At 39.6% G+C, this 23390-nt stretch overlaps 1 protein-coding gene and 1 long non-coding RNA gene across 2 annotated transcripts in view; both read right to left on the bottom strand.

Moving 5' to 3' along the window:
* Nucleotides 1–7482: 7482 nt before the first annotated feature.
* LOC103607377 lies at nt 7483–9297 on the bottom strand. Its single transcript, XR_551963.1, has 2 exons — nt 9145–9297; nt 7483–8980 (listed from the first exon to the last, which is right to left on the bottom strand). It is a non-coding gene; the product is annotated as an uncharacterized LOC103607377 (long non-coding RNA).
* Nucleotides 9298–12682: 3385 nt separating this feature from the next.
* Nucleotides 12683–23390, bottom strand: part of TMOD2 (tropomodulin 2 (neuronal)) — a 41817-nt gene continuing 31109 nt past the window's right edge. The window contains exons 8-9 of the mRNA XM_008591885.1: nt 17471–17615; nt 12683–15461 (exon numbers count right to left, since the gene is read on the bottom strand). Of these exons, the coding sequence (XP_008590107.1) occupies nt 15427–15461; nt 17471–17615 (180 nt within the window). The 3' untranslated portion in view covers nt 12683–15426. The remainder of the gene's footprint in view (nt 15462–17470; nt 17616–23390) is intronic.

The following is a 23390-nucleotide window of genomic DNA, read 5'->3' as shown; positions in this document are numbered from 1 at the left end:
AAAGGAGGGGACTGGTGCAGATGGGTAGTCTGGAGGGGCAGACAAGAGAGCTGGAATACCTCAGAGGACAGTGAGACGGTGGCCTGTGTAATGGCTGTCTTTTGCGCAGAGTTCCGAGAAGGAACAGCGATGTCTTTCCATTCATTCATTTAATCACTCACTGGGAATTTTCCTGGCCTGCTCTCCAGGAGTAAACCATGCCCGGGAGTAATGCTCAGGTTTGATACACCTTTCAAAAATGCAGGCAAGGAAGAGGACTGAAGTGCCTGCCTGAGGTACATTCCAGTTACACCCAGTATAGGAGCCGCCTAATGGTTAAATCGCTCCTGGCATTTACTTCTTCCCCTCAGAGCAGGCAGCACCCTAGGCTAAGTAAACACCCCGGAATTTCATGCAGCTGACACCCACTAATTCCAGAAATGAAGATCACTCAGGATTTGGGTTTTTAAGAAAAAAACTCTTAGAGGGCTGGCTGGTTAGCTCACTTGGTTACATTGGGGTGTTAATAACACCAAGGTCAAGGGTTCAGATCCCCTTGCTGGCCAGCCACCGAAAGAAAAAAAAAAAAAACCTTTATAAATTGCAAATTATCTTAGAAGACTGTCAACATTCAATCTTGTGGCTGTTACATCTTATTTTCTATAGCATCTTAGTGTGAATCAATTTCTCAAATATTCTTGGAAATAACAGCTTTCTGAGAGCAATTTCTTACAGAATTTAGTTTCAACTAATATTTACTGAATAAGTATTCATAATAAATACATATCAAGCACTGTGCCAGTACTTCATTTATATATCTCATCCAATCAAAACGACCCTACAAAGAATAAATGAGTATCCTCCATCTCTACAGATGAAAAAACTAAGACTCAGAAAAGTTAAGTAATTTGTACAAGGTCACATAGCCAGTAATTGGAGATCCAGAAATGAAGCACAGGGATCCTGACTCAAATTCTAGCATGCTTTCAACTGCTGATCAGACTGATGTGTCTTCTAAAGTCATCAAATTATTTAAAGTAAGACAATCTGTGACCATGTCCAAGGTGTATGAAAAAATTTCTCTAACTCAGTCGGGAGTAGATGGTACTCTGAATGGATGAGATGAATATTTGCATCCCTTTGATAGTTTTGTATTTCATTATAAGTTAGTATTCTAACTTATTCTGGCTTATACCTCTGGGACATCACTCCTGGGGAAAATGACAGATGGAGGTCCTGAACAAACAAAGAAGAAGAGCATGGCCACCCAGATATGGTTTATTTTAAGGACTTTCCTCTGCAATATGGCTTCTTTTGCTTTGCTCTCTGGTCAAAGAGGCTTCTAATTCAGTGTCTGACTGATTTGATCTGTGACACTTTTCCTCCCTGACCTTCCAATATGGGGTCTTAAGCATATATTAAATGTATTTTCTCTTTTAGTTATTCATTTAAAGTTTTTCCTAACAAATGTCTGCATCTTATTTTAGTTCCTTTTTCTAAAATAAAGTGATTTGGTGACAAATGTTTTCTTTTCCTCAGACAAATGTTATATTGTAATCACAAGGCTTACAAATACCACACATGGGGCCAAAGGTGTTAAGAATAACATCCTAGTACTGGATAAAGGGGGGGGGGGGAAGAACTTTCTCACTGCTTCCCGCCTTGGCCGTACAGCAGTCACTGCTTCCACTCTCTTGCTACAATCTATTCTCTATATCAGCAGCCAGAATGATGATTTAAAAACAAATCAGGGGGGAAAAAAATCAAATCATGTCAGCCTCCTGCTCCAAACCATTCATGCTTCCATTCTGCTCCAAACCACTCATGCTTCCATCACATTTAGAATAAAATCCAAAGTTAACACTCCCACAAGTCCTTACACGATTGTTTTATTTCCTACCATACTCTCTTTCCCTCTGCTCCAGTCACACTGCCCTCCCTGAGGTATCTCAATCTGTCACCACTGCAAAATCTTTGTACTACACAGGAGAATGCTTTTCTTCCCAGATATTCACAGCTCCTGCCCTCATTTTAACAAAGGTTCTGTTAAAATATCACCTCTGAAAGGTTTTCTCAGATCAACTTACCCTGTCATTCTCTCCTTTCCTTGTTTTATTTCTCTCCATAGCACTTGTTACTACCTAACATTATGTTGCTTGTTTACTTAGTGTAAGCTCAACAAGGACTTTGCGCTGTTTACCTCTCTATCCCAAGCATCAATAATACGTCTGACACACAGCAGGTAATCAGTAAACATCTGTAAATAAATGAATGTTGAATCCTTCCCTCTCCCTCCTGCCCTCTTCTTGGGACACAGAACCAGAAGGTTCACCTGTAAATGCCAGCCAGGGACCTGATGTAAGTATAAACACCAGCTGTGAGAACATAGACTACACAGTAGAACAAGAACCTGTGAAACTCATCCTGAAATGCAGACAAAGCTCTCTTTTAAAAGAACCATACTGTATGGGTTGCCATTATTACCTTATAGTTAGAAAACACAATTCTGGAATTGGGAAAAAAGGAAAAACTGAAAGTTACATCTACATAAATAAGTGAAAAGGCAAGTCCATTAAATGCCTGTGGTAGATTGAAACGTTGCCAAATATTTGCTCTCCTCTAGAGGAACAGATAGCCCTACCCACTGCTGTGTGACTTGCAGTGCCACCCTTCAGGCATTTTCAGTCTTGGCTATGATGCAGTGACAGGTTTTTCCTTCATTCGTCAAACAAATGTCATATTGTAATCACGAAGCTTAGAAACATGAATCTTGTTTTGGTCAATGACATGTGAGTGGAGGTGACAACACCACGGTTCTTTTTATTTTTTATTTATTTATTTATTTATTTATTTTTTCCTTTTTGTCTTTTTTCGTGTCCGGCAACGGATCGCAACCCTCAGTGTTGCGCCTGCACCGGACTGGGACCGGCAATGGGATCGCAACCCTCGGTGTTGCACTCGCACCTCGCTCAGCCAGTGAGCGGGAACCGGTCTGTATGTGGGATCCGAACCCTCGGCGGGAGCGCCGCCACACTCTCAAGCGGTGCACTGTAGCAGTGCGCCACCAGGCCGGCCCTTTTTATTTTTTTTTTAAAGATAGATGACCGGTAAGGAGATCTTAACCCTTCTCTTGGTGTTGTCAGCACCGCACTCTCCCAAGTAAGCTAACCGGCCATCCCTTTATAGGGATCCGAACCCGTGGCCTTGGTATCAGCACCACACTCTCCCGAGTGAGCCACGGGCCGGCCCACAACAGTTCTGAGTGGAAGCTTTAAGAGTCATTGCTGTTTCACACTAATGTGCTTGCTCTTTCCCTCCACCAAGAGAAAGGCATGTTCTAAACAGAGGCTGGTCTTTCTGCCTGGATCCTAGAATAAGTCATACGGGCCACAGCTTCAGCCAAACACAGGGGCTAACATAATGTAACATGAGCAAGAAGTAAACTGAGATTTAGGTTTGTGTGTTACTCTACATTTCCTTAGCAAAAGCTGACTATTACAGTGCCTAATCAGAGAAAGGTGAAGCTCCGAAACAGAAGTGGTTTGGCAACCCCTTCCCGCCTGCATTTAATCTCACTTCAAGTAATTGAAGTTCAACATTCTAAAAAGGACAAATCTGAGACCTTTAGGTAAAGTATTTGGGTAAGGGACACAGTATGGTTCCTGTTAGTTATCAGGGTTTGGTTACAGTGAAAGTGATTGATAAAATGACACTCCAACTCTACTTAATGTAGTACAGCCCTAATTAGTGTTATCTTTAAACTTCTGGGCAGAGTAACTCATAAAGCATGTGTCACACTGAATCATCACATGCAAATTAACCCCCCGAAGCAATTTTCTTGTTATCAAAGGGTTCTTTAGGAAATAGTTTCTTTGGTATGCTGAAGCTTTTTTGTTTGTTTGTTTCTACAAACACATGTTTTACAGGACAGCTGAGAAAACTTAAGCTAAAGACATAAACTTGAAACTAAAAGGTAAGGATTTCACTCTGGGAGCTTGGAGGTGGTTAAAGCAGTGGGAAGTGCAAATCAGAGAAGACAAACACTATGGTTGGGTGCATACAGTTTTATAGAAAGGATTCAAGCAAACTCTGGCCTGAAATGCCCTTCCCTATCACCTCATCTCTGCCTGTTAGAAGCCTCCTCGTGTTTCATGGTCTATCTCAAATGCCTGTTCTCACTCGGACTTCTCTAATGCCATCAGCTGGAATTAATTTTGCCTTTCTCCATATTTTCATACCCCATTATGCCTCCACTAGAAGTACACTGAATGAACATTCCAGCCAAATGCCAAAGGGCTGAGAATTAAAATCACTCTTCAGATGAAGCCAAGATTGATGACAAACATCATTATTAAAGAATAAAGTTCTGCAATACACAAATAAACCTAAAATGTTACCTCAAAATTTTAATTATTATTTTAATATTATTAACAATGTTAGTGATAAAATGGTAAAGTTTAACTTTTAGTATAGGAACAACAATTTCCCAGTGCTGTTAGCTGTTAGACTCTCCTACGGTCACTGTGATTAGAGAGCCAAATCACAGCCGAGGTGAGTGGATGAACATGACCCATGACCTAAATGGAATTAAATAAGAATTAAACGTGGGTTTTAAAGTTAATAAATACTAGATACACCAAAAATTTCTAGGGAGACTTGAGTTATGGTATGATATAATCTCTACTTATCCTTGCTTGCATTATTTAGATTTATATAAACATTTATTGCTTCAAAAAGGATATACTATTCCTAATCTATCCAGTTAATGCATTCCCTCTTTATATTTGCAATAACTGTCAACCTATTTCCCTGTTTATCTACTTGAAAGTTCTTAATAGTTGTTTTTCATTGATTTTGAACATGAAAGCTTTCACAACCAGCAATTATTATAACATCTTACTCATCCAATAATTATATACATTTATACTTTGATAGAATTTCAACAAATAAATAAGTTAGCCTTCACTCAGGTTACATCTAGAATACCTGCCTGTATATGAAAATGAATAATCATATAATAATAACAAATCTTTGTTCATATCAGTGACACTGTTAACTGATAAGATATATGGAAAACCTTTATGAAAACATAAACACCAACCATGCCAAAGTTCAAGGATAACGGAAGTAATACTGAAGTAGGGCCTCCAAAATCTGAGGCCCAAAGCCAAGGCCATGTAGCAGATTTTGGGCCAAATAACAAGACTCTTTGTCTACTGTCTCCTAAGATAAAGTTAGCTTTTAGGCAGGCACATTGCATTTCCTATTCACGTTAAATTCTCCATCAGCTAAAACACAAAAGTCTTTATCCTCACAGATGGCAGTTAAGTAATATTTTCCCCATCCTATCTTTTTTAGTTGATTTTTCAGATTAGAAGTGGAAATCAGTACTATTACTTCTGTAGAAATTTATTTGATTAGATAGAGTTATATTTCAGCCTATCCAGGTATTTTTGAACCTGTCAAAGTATTCTTTGTCCCTCCCAGAGCTCATCAGCTGAAGACTCAGTCAGTATTCTATCAGTATCACATACAAATAACTGATAGACGCTAGTCAAGAGGTGTCGAGGAAAGAGCCCTAGGGGGGCTACTAAGCCCTTCTGGTTGAAAGTATTCCATTTGTCAGCATTTACTTACAATCAGGAGTGAAAAAAGATTCTGTTCAAACTAGTCATTTAGCTATTTAGCTGCAGTGTTACGCAGCCCATTTCTCAAGCGTGTCAGGAAACTGTCAAATATCTTGCTGAAATCCAAATACAGTGTGTTCTTTTGATTTTACTGTCAATTTCCTATCATTTATTCTAAGTGAATTTGTGCTGGCTTTTAGAAATCACTGCTTATAAACCACTAACATGGATAACATGCTTTTCTAAAATTTTGCTTAGGATTGCCAGTGGTCTACAATTTGTAGATTCCGAACCTCCCCACCACCACACTTTTTGAGTCATGCACCTGTTTAATTTTCCTACATCCTCTCTCATGTTGATTGGGCCCAAAGCATAGTCCCACCTCATGTAAGCACACATACATCTAGTTCCTACTGAGGTCCTGGGATGTTTAGGGACACTTGCCAGAGGCTGTGGGCATCTGATCGTGTTTCCTGACTGATGGGAGTGGGCAGTGGGTTGGTAACCAGGGCAGAGGGGGTGTGGAACACTACTTCTTATAGCCACAGAAAAAGACTGGATTATCAAACTGAGAGAGAGTGGTCCATAACAGAGTCAAGTCTAACACAAAACAGACCTGAAAGTCAAGGATTCACTCCAGAAGTCAAACTGCTAAATCCAAAAGAGGGTACTGAGAGATCAGAGCAAGCACAAACAAGTCAAAACATCAGAGAAATCATGAGGAGCTGAGCTAAATGAGAAGGTAGGACAGGAGTAAAGTCCTGAGTCAGCTCTATCTTGTTTGTATTCATTTCTCGGAGTGACGGGGGAGGGCCTGTCTGCCAGAGAAAATGGACAGTAGAAATTTAAAAATGAGTAACATTCATTCAGTCTTGTTTAAATTGTTGACACTGTTAGCATAAAATGGAGAACTTTGTTGGCATTAATGGATATTTATTTAGGTTAGAATTTAGGATAGTAATACCAGGGTGCCTTCTACATGCCAGGCACCGTTCTAAGAGTTTTACACATTAGTCTTCACAATAGTGCTACTGAGAAGCAGTGCTATCATTGTTCCTATTTCACAGATGAAGAAACTGAGGCTAGGTAATTTGCACAAATTCACACAACTAATGGAAGTGTGACTTGAACCACACAAATGTGACACCAGAGTGCACACTTGTAACCTCTATTCACTGCAACCCAACAGACTGAAAGGGAGACTCTTTTAAACAAAATAATTACTATAACTTCCTGTCCAAGAGAAGGTGTAAAACAGCAAATATAAAAGACATAGGCCCATTATGCTTCTTAGTTGGAACTGTTTGTCAGCCTAAATGATGAAATTCAAAAGGTGCAAGAATTGGGACAGAGTTCAGCAGGAGGGCAGGAAGAGTAGTTTTTCCTGTTTTTCCAGGGTCAAACCTTTACAATGTAACTATTATTTTTATGTTTAATGTGACAAATTCCCAGAATAGCTTAAAAAAAGAGTAAATCCAAAGTCGATATTAAAAATTCAAAATAAAATGGTTAACCCATTTGAGTTATCTATAACTCCCATTTCTTCTAACAAATTTTAACTGTTTAGCCAAACGTATGCATTTTTGTTTTGATAACAAGTTTTCATTTCTCCCTCTGGCTATTTGTGGTTGCCTACTTCTCATCTTCTTCATAGTAAGAGCACTTTATAGTTCTTCTGCAAATGTGCTCATTTAATATAAGAGCATGGTGCCAACCATTTATTTTAAAGAGAGAGTCTAAAAATTAGCCAGATAGGCTGGCTGGTTAGCTCAGTTGGTTAGAGTATGGTGTTATAATACTAAGGTCAAGGGTTCAGACCCCCATACTGGCCAGCTACCTAAATAAATAAATAAAGCCAGAAAAAATCAGTCTTTACTTTCTCTTTGAAAGGAAAGTTTATTAATTCCCAATGTTCTTAACATTTTCATTTGAAAATATCATTCCAGACACAAATGAACACAAATGAAATTATATCTTTGAAAGCAGAAAGATCTTGATTAATTAAAACAGCTTACATTTACCTTAGCATTAGATCTGGCTGGCTAATTCCAAAGGGTCAAATAATTGCAACTATTCGGGCCAACTGGGGTCCTTATTAATTATCAGGGCAAAAGTACTTCACAATCCATACATTTTGCTTTATCACACATTTACTTTCCACACAATATTCAACTTCACATTTAAAGGGCATATCAGTCTTTAATTCCCTAGTATAACTGTCTAGCTTTGATCAAAACCTTTCAAATGAAAAATGAAACTGTGTGCAGTTTTTCAATAACTGCTTAGTTAAATAAATGTTGCCAATATAAGTGTAAAAGACTTTACTGAAGTACTATTTCCTTTATTCTCTTCAAAACAATACACGTGCACATCAGGTTACACATTACAGGCATCTGAACTGGTAAGATATTACACATTGGTGACATGCAAGTATTTTACATTTTTAAATGCAATGAAATATGCCACTGATTCACATTCCTTGAACAGATGAAACAGAATTAACATAAAGACATAAAATATAAACATTCTTCATGTATACAGGTTTAAAAAAAAATGAAAAAACCCCAAATGGCAGGGATAAGAATCTTAAGTCTGAATAATTTTAACTAAAGATTGTCACTGGCAACATTTGGTACTAAAATAAAATTTCCTCAAAAAGCACATTTCCTATCCATCTCATTTCACCGTATGGCCAATTCCTATCTATCCACATTAATCCATAGGAAGTTTTTAATCCTGGGCCAGCTTCTCTCAATTGCATAGTGCACTTCTGATTGATTTTTCTGTTACCTAGTCAGCATGTGCTCAGAAACACAAACACACACAAATTTTAAATAAAAACCTATGAAAAACATTGTGTTTACTGTGCTAAGTTTCCTTCTTTGCATTTCCTCCCCTCCTTCCCCATGGGTTCTGAGGAGAAAAATATTATATACCATATTTTAAAATATCCTTTCAGAAAAGGCTGCTCATCCAGAACTATTCTGAAGACAGTAAAAACTGCTGAAGAGGAACAAATAACTGTCAGTGGACTATTCAGATCTCTTCCTCTGCACAGTCTTCTGGAGAGAAATGGAGTTGAGCGGAGGCATTACTCACCCATGTTTGGAAACAATGGAAACGATCTAGAATCTCAGGCTTGCAACTTTTTGGAGTTGGAAGGGAACTTAAAGAGCATCTAATCCACACTTCATTTTACAGAGGAAATGAAGACAAGAGAGATGGAGAGTGTTGCCCAAAGTTATATACAGCTGGCATCCAGATCAGTATTGTTTTCCAAAAATATCACATGGTGGCAAATGGAGCATAACTTTGTGGGGCTGTAGGACAACTAAATTTAAACATTTATTAAGCACCTACTATGTACAAAGCACCTTACTAGATGGTACCAAAGATACAAAAATTGATGAGACACAGTCCCTGCCTCCAAGTGCTTATGAAAGTCCTGTGAGGACATGCTTCAACACCTTTCATAGCAGAAATAATACTGACCAGGGCTGGGGTTGCTGGTGATAACAAGGCAGCTGCTGCCCCACACCTTACTAGATGGTACCAAAGATACAAAAATTGATGAGACACAGTCCCTGCCTCCAAGTGTTTATGAAAGTCCTGTGAGGCCATGCTTCAACACCTTTCATAGCAGAAATAATACTGACCAGGGCTGGGGTTGCTGGTGATAACAAGGCAGCTGCTGCCCCAGAGAGCTGATCTCACAATAGGCAGCACTTTCTCCCCTTCACCAAAAGAGCTAGTGCTTGCTACACAGCTATGAGACATAAAAATTCTTGGAGTCCTAAGGACAGTCTTCTTTCCTAGGCCTCCAGTCATACCTTAAATCTTAGCCTCACTTAATGTCAGCAGTGACAGGAGGGCAGTAGTGCCACAGAACCTCCCCTACTTCTTAGTCACTGCTTCCTTCCCCCTTGTGTCTGGCCTTATATCCTCTGCAAGGATTATGACTATTTCCCAAGGTACTGTCAAAATGACCCAGGAAAATGCCCTACTATATGCATCGCTGGTATAAACACCTACCACCATCAACTACCTCACTTCTATGCTGAAAGTAAAATAATGCCAGTCCCCCACCTTATACCCATGCTTCAATTCCCCATACTCCAAATGTATGGAAGATGTAATCGGTCAGAATAAAACAGATTCAAGAGGCAGTGGAAAACATTAGTGAATTGATAATAAAAATAATCTCCTGCTTTTGTGCAACACTTTCCAGTTTATATAGTGTTTTATCCAATTATCTGATTATATTCTCACCACAACTCTGTGAGGTAGTTAGTGAAGATATTCTCATTTTATAGCTGAAGAACCTTAGGCTTGTGAGACCAAGTGGTTTGCCCAAAGTCACCCAGCTAAGAAAATGTAGAGTCAAGTGTCCAGGTTTCTTGACTCTGAATCCAGTGCTCTTCCCCTATATAGTCTATAATTGGCAGGCAATTGAATGAATTGCCCAGAATATATACCTGCTAAGTGTTGGTGATGGGATTGGGATTCAGTCTACAAAACCGTTAGTACAATGCCTTTTCACCTTATCAACCAGCTGAGCCAATGTGCTCAGAATGACTACCATGGAAGATATCAGAGAAAAGTCTGGTTAGTGGTTTACTCAGCTGAGCCAATGTGCTCAGAATGACTACCATGGAAGATATCAGAGAAAAGTCTGGTTAGTGTCTATGTCTAGGTCTATGTCTATTTTCTAGGTCTATGTCTTCAGCCCTCTCCTTCACCCTCCTCCAAGTCTACAATGTATTCCAAACTGGCATAACCTCTGGTACATGTACTATCCCTAGACCAGTACTCAGAGTCAGGTTACAAATTTCAAACTTGCAGCTCCTCCTCCATTCATCTTCTGATTGATCAATCACTGCTGTTGCAGGCAGATGCGAAAGAGGTAAACTGACCAGAGCTCAGTTCTCTCATTAAAGAAATTTAAATCTTTAATTTCCATCCTCCTTCCCCACCTCCGTCAGTCCCTCCACTTTACCAAATTCCTGAACCCAAAGTAAAATCCAATCTGATCTAGAGTTGGGGAGCAAGAAAACAATGAATATATCCTTGAGGTTCTGGGTACTTTTCTCTGGCTAGTGTGTTCAAGGAGGCCTAATCATGTAATTTTCACCCAGCAGGCTCAGCCTGATGCTTCTAAGCACTCCCATTCCTTTCCTTTGGGTGTCTCACAATGCTTTAGCTTTGAGGGTGGGGTGAGTAGCAGAGATATTTGAAAGGAAGAGCAATAAGGCTAGGTAAAGGGAAATTACTAGTGGAGGGCAGAGGTAGGACATTTCCTCCTGAAAATCTGCTCATTAAAATGGAAATAGCTATTAGTGGAAGAGAAGAAGAAAGCGTCAGGAGCATGACTTAAAACCTGACTCCAGAAACAGTTCTATGTAGTATAATAACATACCAGAGAACCTAGTATTCACAACTTTCCACACCCTCATCCATTTTTCCTAGTGCTATACACACTTGAACTAAAGAAGGTATCTACTTTGCAAAAAGGCACCCAGTCTACCTCCCAAACCCAGAAACACATATAAAATTATGTTAATCCAGAATTCTTATATTTCCTGTCTCCTTCACAATGTCTAGGAGAGGGCTGAGTACATCGTATCTACGAAAAAGGAAATATCAGCCAATGCTGTTGTAAATTCCAAAGGGCCATCTTAAATTTAAAGCATGCTGATGCTTAACATTGGTGTTAAGGGTTTTAAGTTTGAGTGTCTGGATTGTTCTCATGGCAGTTATTCGGAAAACATTGGTTTCCCTAATGCTGGTGCCCTGCCTGGGGCCACATTTTGGTGCAGAAGAGAAGCAGCTGTTCTTCTGGTCTGATGTGCCAGTCTTCCTTAGGGAAATTGGTTTGAGGAGTACAGGCACTGGGATGATTTCTGACTTATTAACTGGAGATGGACTTTTGTTGTAAGATGAACTGTGTGTTCTAAGATGGGTGAGCTGCTCCTCCAGGTTAGCGATTCTCTATCTAACCTGGGCCTGCAGCAACTCTGAGAGGGGTAATGATGTGGGACCGGGAGAGAGGGTCTCCCTTCGGTCAGTTGTCCAGGTGTAGCTAAATACCTCATTACAGTATTTGATGATCTTTATGTACAAAATATTTGTATACAATGTGTCCTACAACTATGGAAGGAAGGGGCTTAAAATGTTGATGAGGATGACATTATACACTTCAGGCAGATGGGAGGATTTAGTGCTGGTACAACTAAATGATTTCTAGGCTTTTAATATTTATTTCCTAAGAGTCATCCTGCAGACAGCTGTGAAATGTGGTTGGTGACATAAACTACAAACTCCAGGAAGTAATTTCACACTTAACCTGGGCCTGCAGCAACTCTAAAAAGGGTAAGGGAAGTGGGGCTGGGAGAGAGCCTCTCCCTTCAGTCAGTTGTCCAGATGTAGCCAAATACCTGGTTGGATATCTGACAACACACATACATGCACACATACACACACACATGCGCACACGCACACGCTTATTTACATTATACCGTCCAAAGATGAAATTAAGGGATTTAGTCATGCTTATGAGGATGAAAGAGCTTCCATTATACACTTTAGGAGATGTAGTGCTGGACTAATCATATGATTTCTAGACTTCCAAAATTTATCTCCTAAAAGTCATCTTCTATATGTGGTGTTGGTGATATGAGCCCGCAAGTGCTGGTGAGAGATTTTACATTTAACACGAACCTGTGCAACTCTAAAAGGGGAAGGGAGGTGCAAATGGAAAGAAATGATCTCCCTTCAGTCAGTTGTCCAGATATTGCCAAATTTGGCAAAACATACACATATAAAAATATTTAACATACATTATGCCCCATCACGATAGATAGTAAGGGATTAATCATGCCCATGATCATGAAAAAGCCTACACTTGACACACTTTGGGCAAATGGTGAGATGAAGTCATAAGCTAATTTAATAATTGATAGGCTCCCCAAAATGTATGTTTATCTCCTAACAGTAATCTTCAATATGTGAACACTCAAGAAAGTGTCACCTTTCAAGCTACCTTAAAAACACGGGTAATAATAAAACAAAGAATAATAAATATTTGATTTCACAGACTCTATTATATGTGACCCAATTATTTTACGAGCTAAAAACAGTGCTGTATTTTTAATAACAACATATTATCTTGCTTTAATACTATCAACAACTGTTTGTACAGAAGAAAAAGCCAAGATGAAATTCTGATTTTTTTTTTGTTTGTTTTCTGCTAGGGTTTGTCAATAACTGCTTTAGCCCCCAGTCCACAGCACTGTGGGCTGCAGGGAACACTCCATAGGGGCCAAGATTTCTTAGGGATGAAGGCAAGAAAAAGTGAATGAGAAAAGAAGGGAAAAAAGGCTTAAATGGAGAGGCATGTCAGGGACTCAGCACTTAAATAGGTAACAAATCCGAAGAAATAGCAGAAAAGACACCTAAGAGAAACATTCCTCCCCCTTTGGCAACATGATAACCAAAACATATGTATACAAAAAAAAAAAAAAAAAAAAAGAGGACTGTATACATTTCACGCAGTGGTGTGCTAATGAACATTTATCAACCAGCAATCTAGAGAAGAAAAAAGCCCCAATTTGTAACGTACTGCTAATTTTCTGGCTTAAGTACTCCCACAATGCCCAATTTCAAACTACTAACACGAAGTTAGTGAACATGGAGTTGGGAAGAGATGTGTGCACCCTTAGGTAGTATTTCCACTATGCAGACACAATAGATGTAAGTCATCTCAAGAGCACAGAAATAGTAAAGTGTAATTCTGAGTGTTCATTACTTTTGTCCTTAATATAATTTATTTGGTTCTAAGTGCATATCATTTAATTTTTAATAATGGCTGTGTTGGGCAGCCAGTTTGCAAAACTCTTGAAAATTTAACAATCAGCAAGCATATACACGTTGGCTCCAACTCCCCACACCTAAATGGGTAAGAAGGAAGGCAAAATCAGACTGAAAACCATCAAATAGTACTTACTATGTTTTTTAGAAAGATAGGGAAATATAGTAGCAAACTAATGAAAGGATTTTTAGGGCTCCAAAAATGTCAGAATGAACTGCTTATTGTGTCCTCAAAAATGTAAAAAATACTCAGGGAAATGAGATGTTTCAAAGTACTTTAGGGACACAGATGCAGGTACTTATAGTACAGGAGAATATCCATTTTTATAAGGGCTATCCTAAACAGATTCCATGTGCTTTACAAGCTAAATAGAATAATATATCAATTATTTTCCCATTAACTTGTTTTACTCCTACTGAGCAACTCAGTTACTAACTAAATTCTGGAGTGGGAACACCTTCTGCCTGGGTCAGCAATCTCTCTAGGTGTCACCAGCACAAGGGACCGTCACCATTATGAGGCTCACAATTAGAAAGAAGAAAAAAAGAGAGAGAATGTGTTGGAAGGAAGGGAGGGGAGAAAGGAAGAAGAGAGGGAGAGGTGCCTCAGGCAGTGTCAAAGTGCCACCAATTACAGCCTCGGGCACTGACAGTTATCAGAGCTGGTGTAGTCACCTGTTTCTTCAGTTTAGCATTGCACTGTTGCACTGCTACATGAAAAGATGAATGCACACTACAATGCAGTCATCTTTGTTATACTTTCACAGGCTTTGTCCTTGAGATGGCAAACATCTGGATAATTGATAATTCTCATTTTTTCCTGATGTTTGCAAATGTCTGAAAGGATCATGCCATGTGGACAAAAATCTGTATAATAAACCGGAATTTCACATTTCACTCTGTGATTTTATTACATGAAAGTTAAACTAATGCAATCATATGTACCAGACAACCCTGATTAAGGTGCAATTATTATTGTTTTATTTAGAAATGTAGTGTTTTAAAAGCCTCCCTCGGTAAAATTTAAAAATTTCCTCTCATGTATGGAAAACCTTAAAACAGCTTTGTAAACAGTTATCCATTTAGAGTCATGTTAAAGATCCAATTTATGCTGAATAGTCAGTAAAGGTGGGTGTGCTAATTCATTTTGCTACCAGTGAGTCTGGCTTGAAGCTATATTTGCGGGTTAATAAATATTTTATACTTATTTGCTAATGTTGTGTTAAAGTGTCATAATGCTATCTTGCTTTATGAAGATGACATCACTGATCTTCAATCAGTGGGGCATGTACATTTAGTGATTTTTCTGGAACTAAGGGAGAATTTGTGCTAAATTGGTCACATTTTTTTTCACCAAGTGAAAGATTGGCAATACTAACATCGCATGTGGTCAGCAGAACACTTCTGATGTATTTAGCCTAACTCAAAGCTATGCATGTAAACAGAGATAGGCCTCTATCATAATCACAGTTACAAACACAAATTATATAATAAATGCCTTTCAGTGATTAAAAAAATAAGCTCAAGTAAGAAAGCAAGACAACCCAATACGAAAGTGGTTAAAATCATTCTCTTTCTGTTTTTTTTTTTTTTGGCAGCTGGCAGGTATGGAGAACTGAACCCTTGACCTTGGTGTTACAAGGCCACACACCAACCAACTGAGCTAACTGGCCAGACCTTAAAATCATTTTCCATCATTGTCACTCTCTCGGATCTGCACCAGTCCACTTGTCAAGTTGCCAGAGGTGCCCATGAGCAAATAAAACTACTATATATATCAAAAAATCCAAGATAAGCAAGTAGTGCTAAAAAAGAAAAACAATTAAATTATTAGTTGTGTGGTTAACGGAAATGAACAACCTTTGATAAAATGGTCCCAATGGGGAAGGAGGAGAGTTTTTGTTTGTGTGTTTTTAAACGGCTGCTGGGGTGAAACTTCACCTCTTGTGGAAGTTTACCTTCGGTCACCTTCAACTCTCTTCTTACGAACTAGGCAAGAAAAAAAGAAACAAAGGGTTAAAAAGACAAATTAAAGCAATATCCCTTAAATTCCAGACAAACAACTTAATCACACGTAATTGCAATCCCACACATTTGAAGACACAGTTACCTTAAATTTCAATACTCAACCATGGCAGTAAATGGAAATGATATAATAATTCAGTGTCTGGTGGAATTTACATTTAAATAAAGCTATGTCTGATAGTTGGGAACTTGGAGTGTTAGAATTTTCCCATTTCTATGAAGTAGAAGGTCCAGAATAGACCCATGAAACAGTGAACTAAATATTTTCATGGTCATTTATCCACAGAACATCATCTTCTGTGCAACTCAAACACCAACTGGCTTTAACTAATTCCCCAGGTTAACACAATCACAATCTATTAATTCTGATCATGGCTTGAAGACCAGGAGGAGCTGCAAGCAGAAGTTCAAGTTTCCAAACCCCTTTTAAATAAAAATTTCTAAGTATCAATTTTCAAGAAAGGTGTGATTCAGATTGCAAGTGAACTCAGAGATTAAGATTTCCTTAAACTGGTACTTAACATCAAAGAAGTTGCTCAGACTGCCTGCTTCCTAGTTATCTGCAACCCTCTTCTCCCCCTTTCACCTGCAGTCTCCCCTTGTCGCTAGGAAGAGGGCTACTTGAACCTTCCTGGATTTGGCGAAATGGTGCCCTGGCTGTGATCCTGCCCCAACTCTCCACTTTAAACAGCCCAGCCTAGGCCAGGCTAGTTGGCTCAGTTGGTTAGAGAGTGGTTTGGGTAACACTGAGGTCAAGGGCTCAGATCTCCATATTGGCCAACTGCCTAAATAAATAAAATAAATAGCCCAGCCTGCTCCCGCCTAGGCTGCAAGAAATTAGACAAAGTGGTTGCACACAGTTGCTGCTCTTGGGCTCGGGATCACCTCTCTATTCACTTCAAAACCCTAGTTTTGCTTATTTTTTGGTTTCTATGTCAGTCATGGACTCAATGTGCTTTTCCTAGGTGTCTCCTGACTGCTGCCGCCACCCTTCCCCAAAGCTCTCTATGCTGGGCTGCCTGTTGGCCTCAGCCTCTACATCCCACAGGTAAGCACTGCTATATGCCTGGCCAGCCTCTTGACACCACACACTGCACTGGGACCCGGGGTATTGGCTAAGCATGCCTGGTCAGTAAACTGAACACTGACCTTTGTTTGCCCCTTCCCATTCAAATTCTTAGCTTCTATCTTGTCCAGTATCTGAATCTTGAATCTTCCTCTGAGCCAGCCCTATACTTCATGGACAACTTGCCCAGTTCCCCTGTCCAAGGCCTTGCATTCTGTCCCTGAACTTCAGACTGGAGACTGGAGCCTGCTATATAGAGTAACTGCTTGCCAAATGGACTGTCTACTCCTAAATGTCCTTTTGCCATGCTGCTGCAGGTGGCTAGGATGTCACCAAACCAAGTCTTCCAATCTGTTCCATTCTTCTATGCTGTGGTTGACCAGGACATACCTCCCATCCTCATCCTAACAGAAGAAATGGCGTAGATCCTCAGCAAAAAGTGGCAATAGGAAAAATTAAAACTTCTGAGTTTAATCTTCATAACGTAGCTCCATTAGTTTATTTCACATGTAAAGTACCAAAGTATCAGACATACCATATTTAAACCTAAAGCACAGTCAGAAGTCAAACATAAGTAAACTAGAAATTTCTGGGTCCCTGTGTCCATTTTCTGGTGCAGAAACAACAACAGGGGGTGACTGCATGTAAGAAGTAAGCAAATGAGAGGCAAATATACAAAAGAAATCAAGAAAAAATCAAAGGCTGTCTGGAAAATGCTACAATGGAAATTAAACACTGTGAGGACCGCAAGAACTTCTATGACTATGTAATAAAGTGCCCTTGATGAAGGACTAAGTGACACCAAAGGCCAGTGGAACGGTGTCAGTGAGATGTTGTATCTGAAGTGGAGAAATGAATGCTCATCACACTCTTCTAATTGCTAACAGCACATATCAGGGTGCATTACCCAGGTCATTATTCTTTGTGATGGCAGCTGCCACCCTTGTTCGTGGCCCCTGCTTGGTAAACTGGTATCCAAACTTGAGGATCCTTGAATTCTCCTCCAGCATCTGGGCAATTTCCATCTCTACGGCTGTTCCCAACTGCTGCCTCTGTTGCAGGAGCAGACACACACACAGAATGACCAGGAAGGAAGAGGAAACAGTTACCTTCACAGGAAAGATATATGGCTACTTGTTGGACAAAAAGGCCAAGCAATAGAAAGGGACAGAGTCACTTGAGATGCTTTCTCCACACAATCACTTGAGTCCTGATCCTTGTCTAGAAGCAAAATCCAATAGATAGCTGAATCCACTGGCATTCTAAGTTGAAAAAACTAAGCAAATCATTTATGAAGAAGAAGACTTCAGAGATGAAGTTAAAGCAAAACTAGTATTTGGTGTTTCTAATTCACTCCAGTATTTGTGGTTTAAACAAAGGATGTTTTTTAATAGTGAAACTGTTTTATAGCAATCGATCCAATTATTGAATATTCTATTCTGGGATCCAGATCCCCAAATAATGAAAGATCATCAGTCGATGGTCCATTCTCTCTCAGCACAGTTTCACCAGGAGATCCTGAAGAGGCTTTGCTGAGGTTTGAACTAATCACAGTCAGATGAATTATCAAATACTGAGATTACTGGGCTACAGAAAAATTGCTTAATGTTGCTTAAATTGGTGGAGAGAGGTTTTTTTGTTGAAGTTGAGACAGAATAATGAAAAAATAAAAAGCATTTTTTAAAAATGTGGATATGTAAACATAGGAATTTAAAATTAAATTTAAAAGGTTATATTTTTCATAACATTAATTTAAGGCCGCTCACTGGCTGAGCGAGGTGCGGGAGCAACACCGAGGGTTGCGATCCCGTTGCCGGTCCCGGTCCGGGCGCGACACTGCGGGTCGCGATCCATTGCCGGTCACGAAAAAAGACAAAAAGGAAAAAAAAAAACACATTAATTTAAAATAAAAAGTACAGTCTTGTTTAGAAAAAAAGCTAACAAAAAGTATATAAAATATAAAAGCCCCTTGCCTCCAACATTCCCATTAGAGAAGGCCAGTTTGGCATGTAGTGTATAGTCTTCTAAACATTTTCTGTGCATTCACATATCTACACAATCACTTGTATGTCTATGCTTTTCTCCACACAAATGGATTGTACTAGCATATTGTTCTTTTTTTTAAAAAAAAAGATGACTGGTAAGGGGATCTCAACCCTTGGCTTGGTGTTGTCAGCACCACACTCAGCCAGTGAGCTAACCGGCCATCCCTATATAGGATCCAAACCCGTGGCCTTGGTGTTATCAGCACCACACTCTCTCGAGTGAGCCACGGGCTGGCCCTTATACTAGCATATTGCTCTGAAACAAGTTTTTATTTTTCATTTAACATTAAGGATATTTTTTCATGTTGGTAAATATACATTTCCCTCATCCTTATAAAGATCTACATAGCATTCCATCATAGTGATGGGTCATAATTTACTTGGGCAGGTCCTAATGACTTAGGTTACATTGCTTTCCATTTCCACTATTCCTCACGATGCTGCATGAACTGCCCCCCACCCCCCAATCCCCATATATCCTGGGACATTTCTGAATGTGTGCCTAAAGGGGAAATTATATCTGGGTCCAAGGGTAAGCATGTTTGAAATTTTGATGTATTACTGACTGACCTTCAAAGGGTAACTATGTATATGCTAACAACGTATGAGAGTTACTGTTTTCCCCACCCTAGCCAAATGAGATATTATCAATCTTTTAAATCTGTCAACCCATTTAACCAAAATTTATGTCACCTGCATTTATTTATAATTGCTTTAATTTGCATTTCTCAATTATGAATAAGAAAAACTAATTTTCTTAAGCATTTGTATTTTTTCGAAAACTAATAATCTATGTCTTTTGCCCATTTTTCTACCAGCTTATGGTTTCTGTTTTTTTTAATTGATTTGTAAGTTTCTTATATATTAGGAAACTCGCCCTTTGTCAAATGTGCTGACAACACTTTGCTCTATTTGTCTTTTGACTTTCTTTCTTTTTTTTTTTTTTCTTTTTCCGTGTCCGGCAACAGATCGCAACCTTCAAATGTGCTGACAACACTTTGCTCTATTTGTCTTTTGACTTTCTTTCTTTTTTTTTTTTTTTTCTTTTTTCGTGTCCGGCAACGGATCGCAACCCTCAACCCTCAGTGTCGCGCCCGTACCGGACCGGGACCGGCAACGGGATCGCAACCCTCGGCGCTGCGCCTGCACCTCGCTCAGCCAGTGAGCGGGAACTGGTCTGTATGTGGGATCCGAACCCTCGGCGGGAGTGCCGCCACGCTCCCAAGCGGCGCACTGTAGCAGTGTGCCACCGGGCCGGCCCCATTGACTTTCTTTTTGATTACCATAAAGACTTAAAAATTTTTTCATATGGTCAAATTTATCAATCTCCTAAATTTTATGTCATGTTTAGGAAGGCTGTCTATTCCTCCTCATTTCTTCCATTTGTTTTATAATTCTTATATTTTAGTATTAATTCTTCATTTCATCTGGAATACATTTTAACATAGGAATAAAGACAGATACCCAACTTAATTTTGTTCCAAAATAAAATGCTAGCAAATTGTCCTATTGTCTTTACTCCATTCTTCCCTGATTTGATATAGTGACACATCACTGCAGGACATTCAGGTGTACTCTGGTTTGTTACTCTATTGCTTTGCCAGCCTATTTTTGTGCCAGTACCATGCAATTTTGTCTTTATATTAAAAAGACATTCCTTTTAAATTTGGAAAATTTAAGTATGGAATAGACGAATGAGAAAAGTTTATGGAGGAACTTTTGTGTCTCAGGCAAGTTTTAAGGCTTAACTCTGCTCCTTTCTTTCTTGTCATCCAAAAACCTGTCAAACGAGTCTCTCCCCAAGAAATGAACACAATGTGATATTTCCAGTCAGACAATGACAATTATGGGTACCTACAGTGCAGAGATTATCATTCTAAGCAATGTGGGCCTATGGAAGGGAGAGGCAGCAAAAAAACTAAGAGATACTGACTGACAAGTTTCATGAGCAACTTTAGCTCTTGATACACTTTAGAACATGGGACTGTATTAAGGATTGAGACCAGAGCTAAAGTTGGGGCTGCCATAGTTATGGCTTGTGCCCCTGGAGTGGAACAAAGTGGTACATTTGAGTCCTGGACTTGGGTAACCTGCAGTGTTAATGTTATGATCAGAACTTACCCCAACACCTACACTCCCAGGTGTCTGAGTCCCTCCTCTCTAAGCAGCTGGCTGTGTTCTCAGTAGTTTACATTTTGGTCAGCATCCGTATAGCTGCTTTATTTTGCAATAAAAGGCAAATCTGTATTTACTTCTCCTTCATTTTTGGGCTTTTTTCTCTATTTCGCAGTAAATCTTATATGACATTTTAGTAAAGTACTAAAATAGAAACACAACCTCCCCTTGTATAATGTTAATTGCATAAGCTGTTCATGTACTCTGGTAAAGAAAAATAGAAGTATGAATAATAGAATGATAGTTTTTATTTTTTGTTTGAAGGAGGAGGGGTATGCTAATAGCTATGTAAAGGACTTAGGAGCTGAAGAAAACTGTACTGAGGGGGGCATGTAAAGAAGGTGAGGAAGTAATGTAACATAGGGCATGTTTCTTTCTTAGCCTGGGTCTTTTTTTGTTTTGTTTTGTGGTTTCTTGTGCTATATAAACCCAGGACAACAAATGGGCATCAAAAATTCTTATAATTTAGATGTATTTTCTTTTTATATTTTAAGTCACTAAATACAAAGGAAAACAACAAAAACAGAAGTCTAAGCATACATGTCTTCAGATCACCTTTTTTTTTTCAAGTGAACTCTTATCTACTCAAATTTCTTTAGCAGTTACCCATCTGTTTCTTTAATACGCATCACCATCACTGATTGTTGTTCTCACTGGGATACCTGATTAAATCATTACATATTCACTTGGAGCCTAGCTGCAGCAGCCCACCCCGGCCCAGGTTAGATTCTCAGCAGGCCTTCATTTTGGTGCAGGTTCCTGCTGCTGTGATGCTAAATTGGTCTCAGCTGTTGGTCCTGCTTGAGGAAAACTGTCTTATAGATAGTTTTATTACAAACCTTTCATTATACAGATGAAGAAACTGAAGTTACTTCTTTTTTTTTTTTCCTTTTTGTCTTTTTTCGTGACCGGTAATGGGATCGCAACCCTCGATGTCGTGCCCGTACTGCGACCGGCAACGGGATCGCAACCCTCGGTGTCGCGCTCACACCGCGCTCAACCAGTGAGCGGACCGGTCTCTATATGGGATCCGAACCCTCGGCGGGAGCGCCTCTGTGCTCCCAAGCGCTGCACTCTACTGAGTGTGCCACCGGGCCGGCCCTACTTCTAACAGTCTGAATCAACAAACAAGATTCATATACAAGTTTTGACTCTGAAGTTCCTCATTCTTCTGATAAAGCAAACAATTGTTCCAGTTCCTCTAAAAAATCTTAATCCTTCTTCTTGTCATACACAAGAAAAGCCCTTTCAGATGCATAATGGAGGACTGAAGTTGAAAAATTACATAAATCCATTCCTAGATGACTGAGAAGGAGTGATGAGGTCGATTTAGAGGGTATTTAAGAGAGCAAGTTCAGACTTCATATTTCAGGGTCTTCTTCATATGTATTATAAAAAGCTGCTCTATTCTAGGGCTGGCCCATGGTTCACTTGGGAGAGTGTGGTGCTGACAACACCAAGTCAAGGGTTAAGATCCCCTTGCCGGTCATCTTTTGGAAAGAAAAAAAAAAAAAGCTGCTCTGTTCTAAATTTTCAGGATTCTAGATCATTCACTAGGTGAAGGGTTGCCAGATTTAGCAAATAAAAATATAAGATACCCAGTTAAATCTGACTTTCACATAAACAACAAATAACTTTTTACCATAAGGAAGTCCCAAATATTTCACAGAACATCCTTATACTAAAAATTGTTTATCTGAAAGTCAAATATAATTGTGTTTTATCTGACAACCTTAACTAGGTGGTATCTTGCAAAGAACTAGGAACAAAGTGTCTGTGATGTTATTTCAGCTATGGGGTTTCACCATGGTCCTAACCAATACAAAAAGTTAAATGTACTTTGTCAGCACCATGCTCAGCCAGTGAGCAAACCGGCCATCCCTATATAGGATCTGAACCCGTGGCCTTGGTGTTATCAGCACCGCACTCTACCGAGTGAGCCACGGGCCGGCCTCAAAAGTTAAATGTACTTTGGAACAAGATACCCACTACTCTCTTACATCCCCTGGAAATATTTACTAAGAGCCCACTAAACTTCCGGATACTAGTCTATTCAACAAATACCCTAGGCTATCACTTCTTTTCACTCACTTCATATTTCTCTCCAGCTTGTTTCCCTACTCTTCCACTCCTGATGCCTCTTTCTTAATTTACTAGCAGCTGGACACACACCGGGACCCACAGCATCAAGCCTCCCCAGTGCGTGGGGCCATGTATGGCACATCCCCCGCGGTGCTGCCCTCTGTATCTGGGAAAGTTGTTTTGGTGGCGTGTCCATTCTGGGAGGGTGAGAATGAAGAAGCTCCTGTCTCCTGGTAGAGTTTCCTTGCTTCCCTGGCAATGAGCCTCAGAAGGAATCTAGGGTCAGATGGCCTGCACTGAAAAAGCCTGCTTGACAGGTTAGCAGACAGAGAGGAACTGTTGGGGTTTCCAGGCTTAGGCAATAGTCCTGGGTAAGACTCTGGGGCTTTGATAGGTCTTGGAAGGTTTGGACCAGGAAATTTCTCAGACATCGTCCCCAGACATGCAAAGGGTAATTTGAACAGTTACTCTCTACATTGTCCCTCTTGTCCCCATTGTTACTCTGCCAACACACCACAGGGAATG

This window comes from Galeopterus variegatus, unplaced genomic scaffold (assembly GCF_000696425.1).
Source record: "Galeopterus variegatus unplaced genomic scaffold, G_variegatus-3.0.2 Scaffold7369, whole genome shotgun sequence".
NCBI classification, from domain to species: Eukaryota; Metazoa; Chordata; class Mammalia; order Dermoptera; family Cynocephalidae; genus Galeopterus; species Galeopterus variegatus.
Note: the sequence above shows the minus strand (reverse complement) of the source record. Positions and strands in the feature narration are given on the sequence as shown.